Here is a 13,830-nt window from a genome sequence, read left to right on the forward strand (position 1 = left end):
GGTGTTTAATTTGCAGTCCTCCTCTGAGCCCACTCTTCAAAAAGCTAGCAGGATAGAAACACTGTGCTGTAGGGATTTAGAAGAGAGAGTGGAAGTACACAACAGCAATCAATTGCAGGAGCAGAAAAGTGAAACGGTTAAAGAAAGTGAAGTGAAGCAACCCAAGTCGAGGCTTCCAGTGAAAGCATCGGGGTGGTCATTTCACACGCAGGGAAGAGCCATAGGCAAACAGAAGCCCAAACAAGCAGTGACGGTTGAGGTCAGGAAAAGAGGAGTGCCAGCCATAGCCAAAGTAGAGCCTAGGTCTAGAATACCAATCAAGGATGTTAAAAAGAGCAGCCCTGCTGCCACAGCGAGCTCACTTGTTTCAGTTCGGGTTACCTCACAGCCAACAAGGGCATTGGACACAGACAGAGCAGCCATACAGTTGCCCTCAAGGCTACCACTGAAGGACAGGCATCAGGTCAGCAATGTCACAGTTGAGGGAGTATGTAGACAGAAAAAACAGGAGAACCCTAGTGAGGTTTGTAAGCGCACCATCGAATACTTTAAAGGCATTAGCGGGGAGACGCTAAAGTTGGTGGACCGCCTGTCAGACGAGGAGAAAAAGACGCAGACAGAGCAGTCGGAGGAAGACAGCACCTCCCGGAGCACCTCTCTGTCGGACGCCTCCCAGCCTTCCCAGCCCTCCCAGCCCTCCCGCTCATCCAGGTCTGGTAGAGGTTCGAGGGCTGAGGCCGGGGCCGCGTCCGTAAGGGCAAAGGTGGCGACGACGGACAGGGCCTCCGGCAGTGAGAGAAGCAGAAGGAGTAGGCGGACTGGTGGGAAGGAGGGCAGTCAGGGACTCACAGGGTCTCGAACGCCTCCCATCGCGGAGATCAAGCCTAGTTTGTAAAACTTTCACACTATGTTTAAAATACATCTATATATTTATATATTTCACTTTTAGTTGCATGACATCGTTGTGATCGTTAAATGGATTGACTGGAATGCCTGTGGCGTGTTTACATATTCTCTTCAGAACAGTAGCTGTCATTTAAATTTATTTTTTGTCATTGATGTACTGTATTGTCCTTGTTGCAAGATTCTGTTCCCTCTGTTCCCCTCTGTCAACCCTTTTAAACATCCGTATAATAATGTGAGCATGTCAATAGTAGTGACTGGTCCACTGGCACAACCAGTCCCTTTTTTGACTACTCCTTGGTCTGTCTGTCTGTCTGTCTGTCTGTCTGTCTGTGCGGGGTGGCTACCAAGTTATTGTAGTAGTTTTTTCTTAAAGAATATTTCATTCTATCAATTGTCATTTAAACTAACTAGTGTCGGCAGAAGAACACACCAAAGCGTCTTCGCATGTTGACATTTTAGATTCCAACATAGACCTTTCCACCCTAGATCTGTAGAACTGTGAGTCTGTTGTTGAGAGTCATGTTATGCTTTGTTATGTGTGGTTCTCATGACAGTTACTGCCTGCCTAGAGGATACATACCGCAAACAGTCACAGAGCACCACTTACTCTATAAACATATTTAAGTTGCCCATAATGTCTCTAATGTGAAATGTCCTTTTCTTGCCATCCTGAGGAAGTCATTGAACCTATATTATAGCTAGATTACAGTAATATGTTAACCAGTGTAATATAAATATTTTGAACACAACCTCGATTAATGTTGTTAATTCTGATGAAAACGTGGCCAGAAAAGGAAAATTATGTACATGTTTATTTTTCTCTTACATTAGTTTATGGTTAGGAGAAGAATGTGAATGGTATTGATGAGTCATTGTCCTCTATCTTCCCAGGTCCCCAAAGTCCTTGTGAGCGAACAGACTTGCGCATGGCTATCGTTGCAGATCACCTGGGACTCAGTTGGACAGGTGAGAAATAAACTGCATTGCTCCTTTTCTCTCCTAATTCCCTTCTACTTGGCTTTCTTTATTTGGGCAAATCAGTCTCAAACCATGTTATTTACTGCCATCTTCAGGCTAATAACTTACAAAGAATCTATGTCATTTTAATGTAGCCCTGGAAAGGAGGAACTCAATATAATTTAATAAGTAAGAAAAAGCATGAAACAATTTCCGTGATACAGAAAAACATTGTAATTTAAATGTAGTGATGAGACAACTGAAGTTATAATGTGTTTTCTTAGTCAAAGGATTTGAATAATTTTGAAATGTAGCGTTAATTACCCTCTGCATCTGCAGCTATGTGTTTGCACTGTGAATAACATCACAGACACTTAAATATTGTACTTAAAAGTTTGAATACTTGTGTCTGTGTCCCATCACAGAGTTGGCTCGGGAGATGAACTTCACAGTGGATGAGATCAACCACATCAGACTAGAGAACCCCAACTCTCTGACAGCACAAAGCTTCATGCTACTTAAGAAATGGGTCACTCGGGAAGGGAAAAACGCCACAAGTAAGATTACTTACAAGTAATATCTTACTTGTTGGTCACCATTTGCTTTCTCTTTCTTTTTCTTTCTCATTCTTTTCAGTCTTTCTGGTCTTGGCTAAAAAGTTCATCACCTTTAGAAGACTTCTTTGCACCTTCCCTGCTTGTTATCTTGTCTATCTACATTCACTTTCTGTCTGTCTTTTCATCATTCTCATCTCTATGTTCAGAAATCCTCAAGCACCAATTTGGACATGATTTTTTAATTTATGAACATTCTTTATTGCCACATTCAAGAACAAAAGGAAAAAGCCAAAATTGACCTATTTTTACTACCTATGCAACAATAATAATTCTCTTTTTCTTTACATATTTTGTTCTCGTGAGTAAAACATTAGAATGACAGTTGTGCTCAAATTTGCAAACCTTGTTTCATAATTTTTCTGTTGTTTTTTTCCCACAGCGGATGCCTTAACTACAGTGCTGACCAAAGTCAATCGGATGGATATTGTGACTTTACTGGAGGGCCCAATATTTGACTATGGTAACATTTCAGGCACGAGATGTTTTGCCGATGATAACGCTGTTTTCCGGGATCAGGCTGATGGTAAAGTTTAGCTCTGTCTAGCTGACCTCTTACCTCTCCCTGCTACCTTTTTTGTTGTGCCAATGCATGGATCACATATTATAGACCTGGTGCAAATCTCTAGAGGGCTTGATTTACAGTCCGATTTTGGATTTTGTTTGGACAACTGGCTCTTACTGTTCCCCAAATGCATACCTGATTTTCATGATTAACAGTTGATGTGCCATTGAAATAATTATGGTATTCTACTTTAAACTTTAAACCTTCTTGCTTTTCAATTACAACATTAATAACACTTTAAGACTTGCACTGATTTGAATTGGCATCTGTGTAATTACCAGCATTTGTATTTAAATCTGGTCGTGCTCTGGGTGAATACTCCTCTACAAATCATAATAGTGCATCCAGTTGTCACAAATGAGCATTATCCACTATTAAATTTCCATTCTAAGTGTCTGATGCATACTAAATACTGCTTTAAATGTTTTTTTATAATGTTTGACTTAAGTAGAAATGATATAACCCTATAGAGTCTGCTTTCCTCTATTGATTTAGTTTAGTTCTCTTAGTTCTCCTCCAGTTACTCTGAGCCTTCCTTGGATAGATGAGAGAATCTCTTCTTTTGTGAAACCAGACTGCCTCCTCCTCCTACTCCTACTCCTCATTCCGTTCCTCCTGCCTCCCATCACCTCACCACAGCAGTATCCACTGCTGATAACAGCACATAATAGCTCTTAACATATTAAGAGTCATGTGTTGCTGATATCGTCGTGTGCCCTCTCCTTATCTATCCCTCACATGGCGCCTTCCCCGCACATCCCTCAGTCTTGTTTTCATTTATTGTCTTATTGTGCAAGCATGTTTCACATTAAACAATCTTTTGTGTATTCTTTTTCCCTCTTTCTCCAATTTATTTTTTCTTTCTTTTGTCTTCTGCATATATCTTGCCTTATTTCTTTACCATAGTTTGCATAATTATCCCCTTAACTCCTAGAAGCACTGAAGCTGCCTTCATCCTGCAGGCATCCAGCCCCTTCTTTTCAATGCAGACCCCAACACCCCCACCCACTCTCTTCACACCCACTGCAGCACTTTATTGCCGTCCCTTTTCCCCACGCCGCTCTCCGAGTTATGAGTCCTCCATTTCGCTCAAAGACTTGGCCCCTCCAGCGGCATTTGAACCACCACGGTTCAACTTCCTCTCCCCTCATTCCCCATGCCTCACCCCTCAGTGCCCCCTTGATGACCCTCGTCAATCCCCTGCCTTCCCTTTCTCTCCTCACCCATCCTCCCCGATCCCCCTCATCACCTCACCTTTACCTTCCTCACTTGCTGCTAACTCTCCACCACCCATTTCTTTTTCAGCGACATCTGTCCCATCCTCTCCCACCTCTGTCCCAACCTCCCCGACACTTACCACGCCAACTCCAAACCCTTCACAAACAGAACCAAACACCTCGTCTCTCATATTATCCGGATCTACCTCTGACCTGTCCTGTCATACTACACCCCCCTCCGAAATTGCAACCACACACACCAACCTCACTCCTGTACCTTCCTCTATTGCTTCTAACCAATCTGAACCCATCACCATACCTGTTTCGCCCATCCCCTCCTCACCCTCAGGCAGGGCCTCGCCTTCTGTCACCGCCTCTCCAAGCAGAGAGTCTTCAGTGACCCAGCTCGCCTCCTCCTCCCGCCCTGTCTCCCCTCTCTTCTTGTCTACTCTCCCTCCTGTCTCTCCCTCTGGGTCACGTTGTCCTAGTCCCAGTCCGTCCTCCCCTCCTCTTCGCTCCCTGTCTCCCTGTCCTGCTTGCCAGTGTACTTGTGCGCCCTCAATCCCTCCACCTCCAACGCGAACCCGCATCGACCCCTCCACAATGGAAATATTAATTTAGCATGCTCTATCCTTTGTCTTGTTCCTTCCTCTCCCCATTCCTTCTCACATCTCTCATCTGTCACCTATCTCATGTGAGCATGTAACAGAACACCCTGGCAAATATTAATATCTTACACTCATCCCATCCCACACTATATGATTAAGATGGCCTTATGTCACTTATGTGTCCCACTTTCAAAGTTTTACCTCATCACAACTGTTAAATGAACAAAATCCAACAACTACTGATAAACATAATGATTATTGTAAATTTGAATATCCTTCTTCATATATCTTTTAATATTTTATTATATTTTTTTATTTGTGTTGAATATGGCTTTTTTAAACATATGCAGTTCAATGTATGTATTTATTACATTTTACTGCAGATATTTGTTTGTCATTCTGCAATTGCAGCTGCTGACATATCACCATCTCAGCTAGTGGTTGTCCGGGTACATGCTTTACACTTCAGCCTCTGTGCCATTTTTCACGTCATTTGGTGTTAGGGTGTGTGTGTGTGTGTGTGTGTGTGTGTGTGTGTTTGGTTATATTCTTTTGTGGCATGCGTCGGTGTGTGTATGTCTCTACATTTGTCATCCTGTCACCAACAGATTATCAGAGCATTCTAGCGGAGCTGCAGTCCCCTGCCGCACTGCACTCTGACCCCCACTTCCTGGAGCCCGAACTCCCCGTCACTCCCAACCCTACCCTTGCCCACCACCAACACCACCACTACCCAGAACCAGACACCCCTTCACTGGCTGACTCCCAACCTCAGCCCCTGTCCTGGAGCCCGGAAATAGAGCCTGGCAGTGGTGAGCCAGACAGCCCCCCTAGGAGCCCCCCCAGACCCTGTGAGCTCGCCTTGTCCGTCCCAGCTTTTGAACTCCCTGATCCTGTTTCTTCTAAGGTCAGAAAGCCCCACATCGCTCTGAACGACCAGCTGCTTTTGAGCGAGGAGGAGGACAGGTCTTGTCAAGAAATGGAGCTGAGTCACAAGCCTAAGTCACACTCCCTCCCACCCATGTGTGAGTTAGACATTGACATGGCTTACTCCACATCTTCCCCATCACTCTCATCAGTATCATCAGTAACCCCTTTGTCGCCTGACAGAGCACAAATGGGAGATGGAGGAGCGCAGATAGGTGCCCCCAATGGGGTACAGGAGGATGTAGGTTTGAAAGGAGGTGAACAGGAAGTGACAGAAGAAATAGAGAAGGTTGTTTGGATGGTTTCAGCAGGGTTAACAGAGGGAAATGGATTAGTGGAAAAGTGGGTGGAGCAGGACTTGATTAAAAATGTGGAAAGAAAATGTGAGATGATAACAAAAGATAGGTCTAAGATGGCAGAGGAAAATAAGATGTTGGTGGAACAGAAGGAGGGATCTGCAGAGGAAGAGAAAGATGTGGCAAATAAGCAGTGTGTCCTTATTCAAGATTGGAATGAGGGGTCCGCTTGTGAGGTTGAAGAGGTGAAAGATGTGCAGAATCAATCAGAAGAACAGCATAATCTGATAGAAATTGGGCATGAAGTGGAAAAAGACATTGGAATAGAAGCAGAGACTTTCACAGAGTGTATTGATGGAATACCTGGAGTTCACAATGTTGACACAGATGGAGAACTGCAGTTTAAGGATGAAGAAGGGTTGTGTGTCAGTGAAAGAGATATTTGCGGGACATCAGAAGGGGACCAGGCAGCGGAGGACCAGGCTGTAGCTCGGCTCTCCCCTCAGGCCTGGGTTGAGGCACTCGGGGATCGTCAGCCTAGTGATTCTGGATCCAATGAGGAAGAGGAGGAGGGAGACAGAGATGAAGAAATCACAGGGGAGGCATTAGGATCTCTGTTGGAGGAGGTGAAGAAAGAAGAAGGCTCAGAGGAGAAGGAGGAGGACAAAGGGATGACTGAGGCCAGTGTTCAGGAGATTCTTGATCAGGTTGAACAGGCAGAAAAAGAAGTGTGTTCACTTTCAGGTTGGCACAGTGATTCATCCAGCGTCAATGTGGAACCACCAACGCCAGGCCGCAGTGTCAGCTCAGACCTGCTCGACAGGCGGGAAAGGTAAAAGTATTATACAACTATATGCTTCAAATAGAATCCCTTAAAAAATACCAAGTCTCCCGGAGTGAATTTGAAATCTACTGCTTTCTTTCCTAGTGATTCTTTTTCAGAAAGCTCCCCAGATGATTTTTCAGATTTTTCAGGTCTTTATGTTATCCTACAACCATAATCTTATTCTGTGTTTCTTACCCAACAGCCAAGAGAACTCAAGTGACTCCATCACTTCCTCGTCTAGGGGCGAATCAGGGAGGTCCCGACAGAACGGCGACAAGTCAAAGCATTCACCTCAGGATGGTTCATCTGAATCATCGAATGGCAAAAAGGAGGAAGGAGCACTGGTGTCAGAGAAAAGAGTCCAGGTAATGTTATAAGCAATACTATTAATGAATAGAATCAAATAAAAGGACCATAGTCAGCACTATATTTCATTGTGATTTTGTTACTGCAGGAGAAACACCTAAGCCTATGGTTTAAGTTGTGCTAAAGAAACTTCAGTGTTTTATTCCAGGTTTCTCTTTTTTGATACAGCCAACCATGAAGTGCATAAAGGACATCAACAAAATGTCTCAACTAACTAATTATCTTGCCTATACATATGCTTATTTCTCCTCCTGACTCTCTTCATGTGTTTGTGCAATGACCGTATAATACCTTCCTCAGCAGCGAGTTAGTGTAGATTCCGGTTCAGAGGAAGAACAGACTGTAACCACCAGAATCTTCAGACGCCGTCTCATTTTAAAGGTACCCTGAAAGCCTGGAGCAGACGCTGGGCTGAGCCTTGGTTTGGTTTGGTTTGGTTTAGTTTAGACTGGTCAGTCTGGTGTGCGTCATAGTGGCATTGCTTGGTGTACTGATAGTTCTACTCTCTTTGTGTGTTCATAGTTATGTTTGTGTACATGACCATTAAACCTGTCACAGTTCATGGTACCTCCTACCATGGTGTTTATATGGCTGGTTGAAGACTAACCTAGTGCTGAGCCTCTTTCTGACAATGAGATTCTCTCTTGTGGATAAGTGTTGTTTCGGTGTGGTGATGGTTAAGGATTGTTTCATCATGTTTGAATGTTTGAGCCTTTATTCATGTGCTAACCACAAACACTTGCAGGGAGAACAAGCCAAGAATTTCCCAGGCGAGTCTGTGACAGAGCAACACTACATGGACCAAGATGGTAACCTCATCAGTAGAAAAGTAACGTATAACTTAATTTCCATTTCCATTTCAGCTCTGAAATCACACAAGAGATTAGCCTGATGTTTTTATAAAAGCAGACACCATCAAATCTTTTCCTCCTTCATGCTTCTGCCTCGGGCAGGTAATCAGGAAGGTTATTCGGCGGGTGTCTACTCCCACACCAGAAAACCAAGGAGGTGATATGTGGCACCAAAACCTTCAGCAGAGTCCTGTTCTGCAGGAAGACGGGTCAAAGGTTGGCATGAACTGTGTTCCTGGGTTCAATGTCTAATCTAAATGGGATGCATGGGAATCTGTTATCCTCCTGTCAGAAAATATCAGTAGTTAGGAGAACATAAAAGGTGGGAGGTTAACAGCTACTGCAAAGGTTAGGCTTAAAGCTGCACTAGGCCAAACTTACAACTACTTTGTGATCACTTTGTGGGCTGTAACAAAAAGGAGCATAGTATCTTTTCTAAATGAAAAATCTCTTCAACCCTGTGAGAACCACCAACAAGGTCCATCATTAGAAAGTCTAAATATGTGGCTAAGCAGTGTTCCCACAGTATTTTATTAACAAGGTTTCTAAAGATTGGAAATATGTCATGATAAATTACCTGGAAATGTATATAAAATGCTACACATACACATATAGCTTCACTGAAGTGTTGGAACAAGCAGATACAGAATAAATACACAATATAACATTGTTATGAATGAAAGGGCTGAATGATTTTGAAAAAATCTAATTGCAATTACTTATTACAGTACATATTATTTGCAATACCAGGGGAAATCATATTTTTTACATCATTATTCTCATTTTCATTGAAAAACATATTAAAATGAGTTATGGTGTGATTTGGGCAAGGATCTATACCGAATAAAGATGTGCTCTTAAGTCTCTAGAATATGATGTGTATTTTGACACACAAATCACCTTTAACAAATATTGTGCTACCTGCGATTTGAAAATTGCAGTAGTCCATATTGTGAATTTGATTACATTTTTAACAATTGTTCAGCCCTAGCATGTGAATAACTTTAAAGCTCATTTAGGAGGAATGTTAAGAGAAAAATACTCTCTAAAACAGCACAGTTTACTGATTACACGTGTTATTTTTAGATATGAAAACTCCCAAGTTACATCTCATTACTTTTTGAGTGCAGCTTTAAGCCAAACAATTAAGTCAAAAGCAGGATCCGTTAGATTTGGTCATATTTTTTCCAGCACTGCAGGTGAATCTTGGATTCGGGATGACTGTACAAAAACACAAAAACACATAAATGCAGCCATATGAAGCACATGCTTGCAAATTGTGTTTTGACACTGTGTGGTATCTATTGTGTTTGCATAACAAATGGGATGCGGACTATGCTCCTGTGTGGTTTTAATGTTTTTTTGAACTGTTTAACCGGTTAGTCAACAGTATGACTAATGAGTGCCGTGACTGCTGTATAAATACAATCTGCCACTTTTGTTTGTAACTCTTTCATTAATAAGATAATGTTCTTCTTCCAGGTGTCTGGTTGGTGTGTGGTTTTGGTCCAATTAACAATTAAGCTACTGCTAACATTTACTAGTTTCAGATTGCTGTTCCTTCAGTGTGTGCCGTTTTGCTTTCTCCTTTGTCTCGGATTGATGTTTCAGGTTTATGTGTTGGGTTGCAACTTGTTTTCCTCTTATCAGTAGATAAGAATACCACGAATATAAACTGTATTTCTATGTGTGTGTGTGTGTGTTTGTGTCTTCTAGCAAGGAGAAGGGTCAAGGAATAGCAGGCGAAAGGATGACAGAAGGTCAGGGGATAAAAAGTTCCACTCATAGGGATGGTTGTGCTCTACCAGGTACAGTAGCTTACTGTCTTTCACTGTTACACAATTGGCATAGTTTCCTTGTCTTTGTTGGCCATGTGTATGTTTCAGTGTGCGGTACGTATCTGTGCATTATTGTCCTCCTATGCTGCGTTATTTTCCATATGATTACATTCATATGGTGGTGATGAAGCAGTGGATTAGATGCATGCCTTTGGTGTGAGAGACCCGGATTCAACTCCCCACGGTGACATGTTCACCAATGTGTCCCTGAGCAAGACACTTAACCCCTAGTTGCTCCAGAGACATGTGACCTCTGACATAAATAGCAATTGTAAGTTGTTTTGGATAAAAGCGTCAGCTAAATTAATAAATGTAATGTAATTCATGCCACACTCTATCTAATGCACTGCCTTTGCCTAATTTATTGGATTCTGTTTATTTGACCCAGCACCCTATGTGTCTATTCTGTTTTTCTTTCTTGAATCTCTCCAAAGCTCAAAAAAATGACTATCACGTTTTATTTCATACACAAACCGTAATGTAAAAACTAACTCTCATCTAACTCGCACAAGAAAGCAAATAAAAGTATTTTCCAAAATGTCAAACCATTCCTTTAATTAACCCCTCCCCAGATAGTTGCTCTGTCTCACTGTCACTCAGTGCAAAAGGCTGACAGATGTCTGAGCCTGGTTATCCTCTGGCAACATGTCTTCCCTCCGTGTTCACTTAGTGTGTGTGATTAGGGAATGGGGCTGACACACACACGCCTCAGCATTATATTGCCCCACTGATACCCTCCATGCCTGTATTTGTCCACTAAATCCCCATCTCACAATAGCATTGTAGCACCCAAAAGGAGTTTGTTATCCCACTGGCCAGACTGTTAATCCCTACTGCTGTTCACTCTTATGTTTGCAGTGAATCATTCCATCTGTACTAAACTGATTTAGAAATTATATGGCACTACTGTGAAGTCTGGCAAATTGTTATATATTAAAACAAGAGGTCACCATAACAACCCACTGATACAAGTCTTAACATGTTGTCATTTTGTCATGCAAAGGAATGGAAGATCGTGACAGTTTTTTGCATCCTTTTCAACCTTTTCACACATAAAATAGTCTTTTGTGAGAGAAATGTTACGCCCTTTGAATTGAATTGAATTTGTAACTGAAGATAATATTTCCTTTCAAGATGATGTACATTTGTAGATATTAGAAAACTTATGGCATTCACGTTATTCCGGGCCATTGTAATCTATAAACTTGTTAACAGTTACAGTAAATGTGCTACAGTATGTGACATACTATTTTGTGTCTAACAGATATACAGGAACCAAGTAAGATGTTTCCTGGGAATGAGTGTTCAGAAGACTGGAGAGTTCTAGTGTGAGGACTTCATGCAAGGGTCCATTCTTCAATAATCTGCTTCAAACTAATGGTTTTCACGTGAGAGGAGTCGACCCTTCTGACTTAAGCATGAGCATGAAAAACTCACCTCCTCTCAATCAAAGGGCCGGGAGGTTCCCACTTTCTGACAGTGGTGGACCCGTGGACAATGATTCTGCTTCCTGTTTTGTGTGAAACAATACGTGCCATCGGCCCACTGGTGTTGTGAGAGCTTTTTGAGGAGCATCGTTTGTTGTGAAAACAAAATAGACTCCCTTACTGACAACCACAGATGTGCAACTGTGACCAAAGATGGCACAAGAGCTCAGTCCACGTGGTGGGTGGAAAGAAGTAGACACAATAACACAAAAAATCTAATGGAACACTTCTGATCCAACTTCAACACTCGCCTTATAGTTTTTTCTTAAACCCATTGTTGTCAGGATGTAAATTGTTTTGGAATTTTTTTTCTTCCTTCCTCTTTTTAAAACTTAAACTAACACAAAAGCTTTTTTCTGTATATAAAATTACAATGTGTAAAATTCTTAAAAAAGGGCAAGTTACTGGTTGAGAATGCACTGAGGAGAGTAACCTTTTCAAGTGCTTTCAAACTGTATTGAAACGGTTCCCCTTTTTAAGATCTGAGTTTAACTTCACAGGTTCTTGTATAATTAATTATTAGAGCAGGTATAATGTTTGTACATGAAAAAATAGCTGGTTTGGTTTTAAAAGGAAATTTCCAGAAAATCAGATTTCAGTAATTCCCAAAGTGGGAATGGATCTAATCCTACAAAAAGCAGCCTTTCAGAGTTCTCATATTTTCATGCATGCTGTTCACATTATTTTAAGTACAATTTTTACAAGTTTGCAAACACTGTATTCAAATGACAAATAAAACCCTTTATCTGTGTACACATATAGCCCTAACATTTGTCACCAGTTTTATATTTTAAATTGAAAAAGGGTACCATGAAAACATTTATCATGTTTGGGGTGAGGATGAAAAAAAGTTCTATAGCTTCTTGAGGGTGTGATGTCTTGTCTGTTTATGTAAAAACGGAGGGCAGCTTCTGCTACAAGAACGAAATAATCTGAATGTAAATGCTAGTAGGCTGATTCGCTGTAAAATTATAACTTTATTGTGCGTATTGGCTATAAGGTGTAGGAGTCTCTGTACACTGTTAGACTGTTTATAATCATTTTAGCAGTGTGTCAATTTGGTTTTCTAACAGCTGCTGTGGTATTTAAGGAAAACTGGGGCATTTAATTTTCAATTCTTTGGTGAAGTATTTCCTTAATTTAAAATCTACTCACATTAAGGACACAAAGATATTCTTTGATTGTAGCTCAAAATAGCATATTGTATGACAAAAACACTGGATGGTCAACAAGAATTATTTAAGCATTAAATAAATTGTGTTTAACTCTGAAACTGTGTGATCTTTTTAGGCTTGAGAGTCTGTATATGCAGTGTCGAATAGAATTGTTTTCACTCCAAAATTTGACTTTTATTTTACATTACATTAGGAATTATCTTTGCATTGGTTTTCATTAGATGCCCATGTAGTTCAAGTGTGGTGTTCTACTGGTGCGATGGCTCAGTATGTTGATGTCTATGCTGTGGACATGAAAACTATGTAACTTTTTTTTGGGACAGGGACGGGTTAAAGGAAGTCAGGTAGGGTGCTGTACCACATCCCCTTAAACTACTATGTCAATCAGGGGGTAGAGGATCCTTTGATATGGTTGAACTATCAATTTTGTCAATTTTGTTTAATATGTGTTTTCACCTGAGCAGATTTTTTGATGTACAATTCTTACTAACAGAGTGAAGCCATTGAAATGTAACTATTCTAGCACTTTGGTTATTAAAGGTCTTTTAGAGGCTATAGCAGCAATGATGCCACCACAAATGTTTCAGACGTCTTTAAAAAAAATCTACCTAAAAATAAAAAAATAAAATGCATTGATTTCGCAATACAAATGTTTCTGTTCTTGTCTTTGTGTCCTTGAACATTTTTTATTAGTTTAGTAATGTAATGGCAGCAGAGTAGTTCTATGATGAGAGACACTGCCCTTCAACCAGAGTTATGTGCTTCTTTCCCACCAAAGTGTCCTTGCGCCAAAAATCTCCAGGGCTGCATGTTTAAATGCTTGGAATGCCTTGTTGGGGCCAGGCAGCAAGATTTCCCCATGAGGATATTGCTGATTTCTGTGTTCTGTGAAATTGTAATTAATGGACGGCATTCATATAGCACTTTTATCCTAAAGCACTCTACAATTTGCCTCTCATTCAACCAGTCACTCACAACAATGGCAGCGAGCTACCATGTGAGGTGCTGGCCTGACCATCAGGAGCAACTTGGGCTACAGTGTCTTGCCCAAGGATACTAAGACATGTGAACAGGAGGAGCCTGGGGATTTAACCACCAACGCTGATTAGTGGACTACCCGCTCTACCTTCTGATGGAATAATTAATTCAAAGCAGTCCCATCAAGTCTTGCCTCTCATATGTATAATTAGCACACTG

General features: G+C 41.3%; 1 protein-coding gene across 22 annotated transcripts in view; it reads left to right on the top strand.

The window, feature by feature from the left end:
• LOC119916979 (ankyrin-3-like) overlaps positions 1–13,279 on the top strand; it is a 128,600-nt gene extending 115,321 nt beyond the window's left edge. For 16 of the 22 annotated variants that reach the window (XM_038737000.1, XM_038736986.1, XM_038736987.1 and 13 more), the window contains 10 exons: positions 1,798–1,872; positions 2,289–2,420; positions 2,860–3,003; positions 5,476–6,922; positions 7,119–7,281; positions 7,586–7,663; positions 8,028–8,111; positions 8,236–8,349; positions 9,850–9,941; positions 11,236–13,279. In XM_038737000.1, the coding sequence (XP_038592928.1) occupies positions 1,798–1,872; positions 2,289–2,420; positions 2,860–3,003; positions 5,476–6,922; positions 7,119–7,281; positions 7,586–7,663; positions 8,028–8,111; positions 8,236–8,349; positions 9,850–9,921 (2,309 nt within the window). In that variant the 3' untranslated portion in view covers positions 9,922–9,941; positions 11,236–13,279. Of the gene's footprint in view, positions 1–1,797; positions 1,873–2,288; positions 2,421–2,859; positions 3,015–5,475; positions 6,923–7,118; positions 7,282–7,585; positions 7,664–8,027; positions 8,112–8,235; positions 8,350–9,849; positions 9,942–11,235 lie in introns of those variants that run through there. The other 6 variants (XM_038737004.1, XM_038737003.1, XM_038736994.1 and 3 more) reach the window with 6 other exon arrangements.
• Positions 13,280–13,830: the final 551 nt, after the last annotated feature.

This window comes from Micropterus salmoides, unplaced genomic scaffold (genome assembly GCF_014851395.1).
Source record: "Micropterus salmoides isolate LMB-PRFRI ecotype aquatic unplaced genomic scaffold, ASM1485139v1 Ms_hic_scaffold_22, whole genome shotgun sequence".
Taxonomy (NCBI): domain Eukaryota; kingdom Metazoa; phylum Chordata; class Actinopteri; order Centrarchiformes; family Centrarchidae; genus Micropterus; species Micropterus salmoides.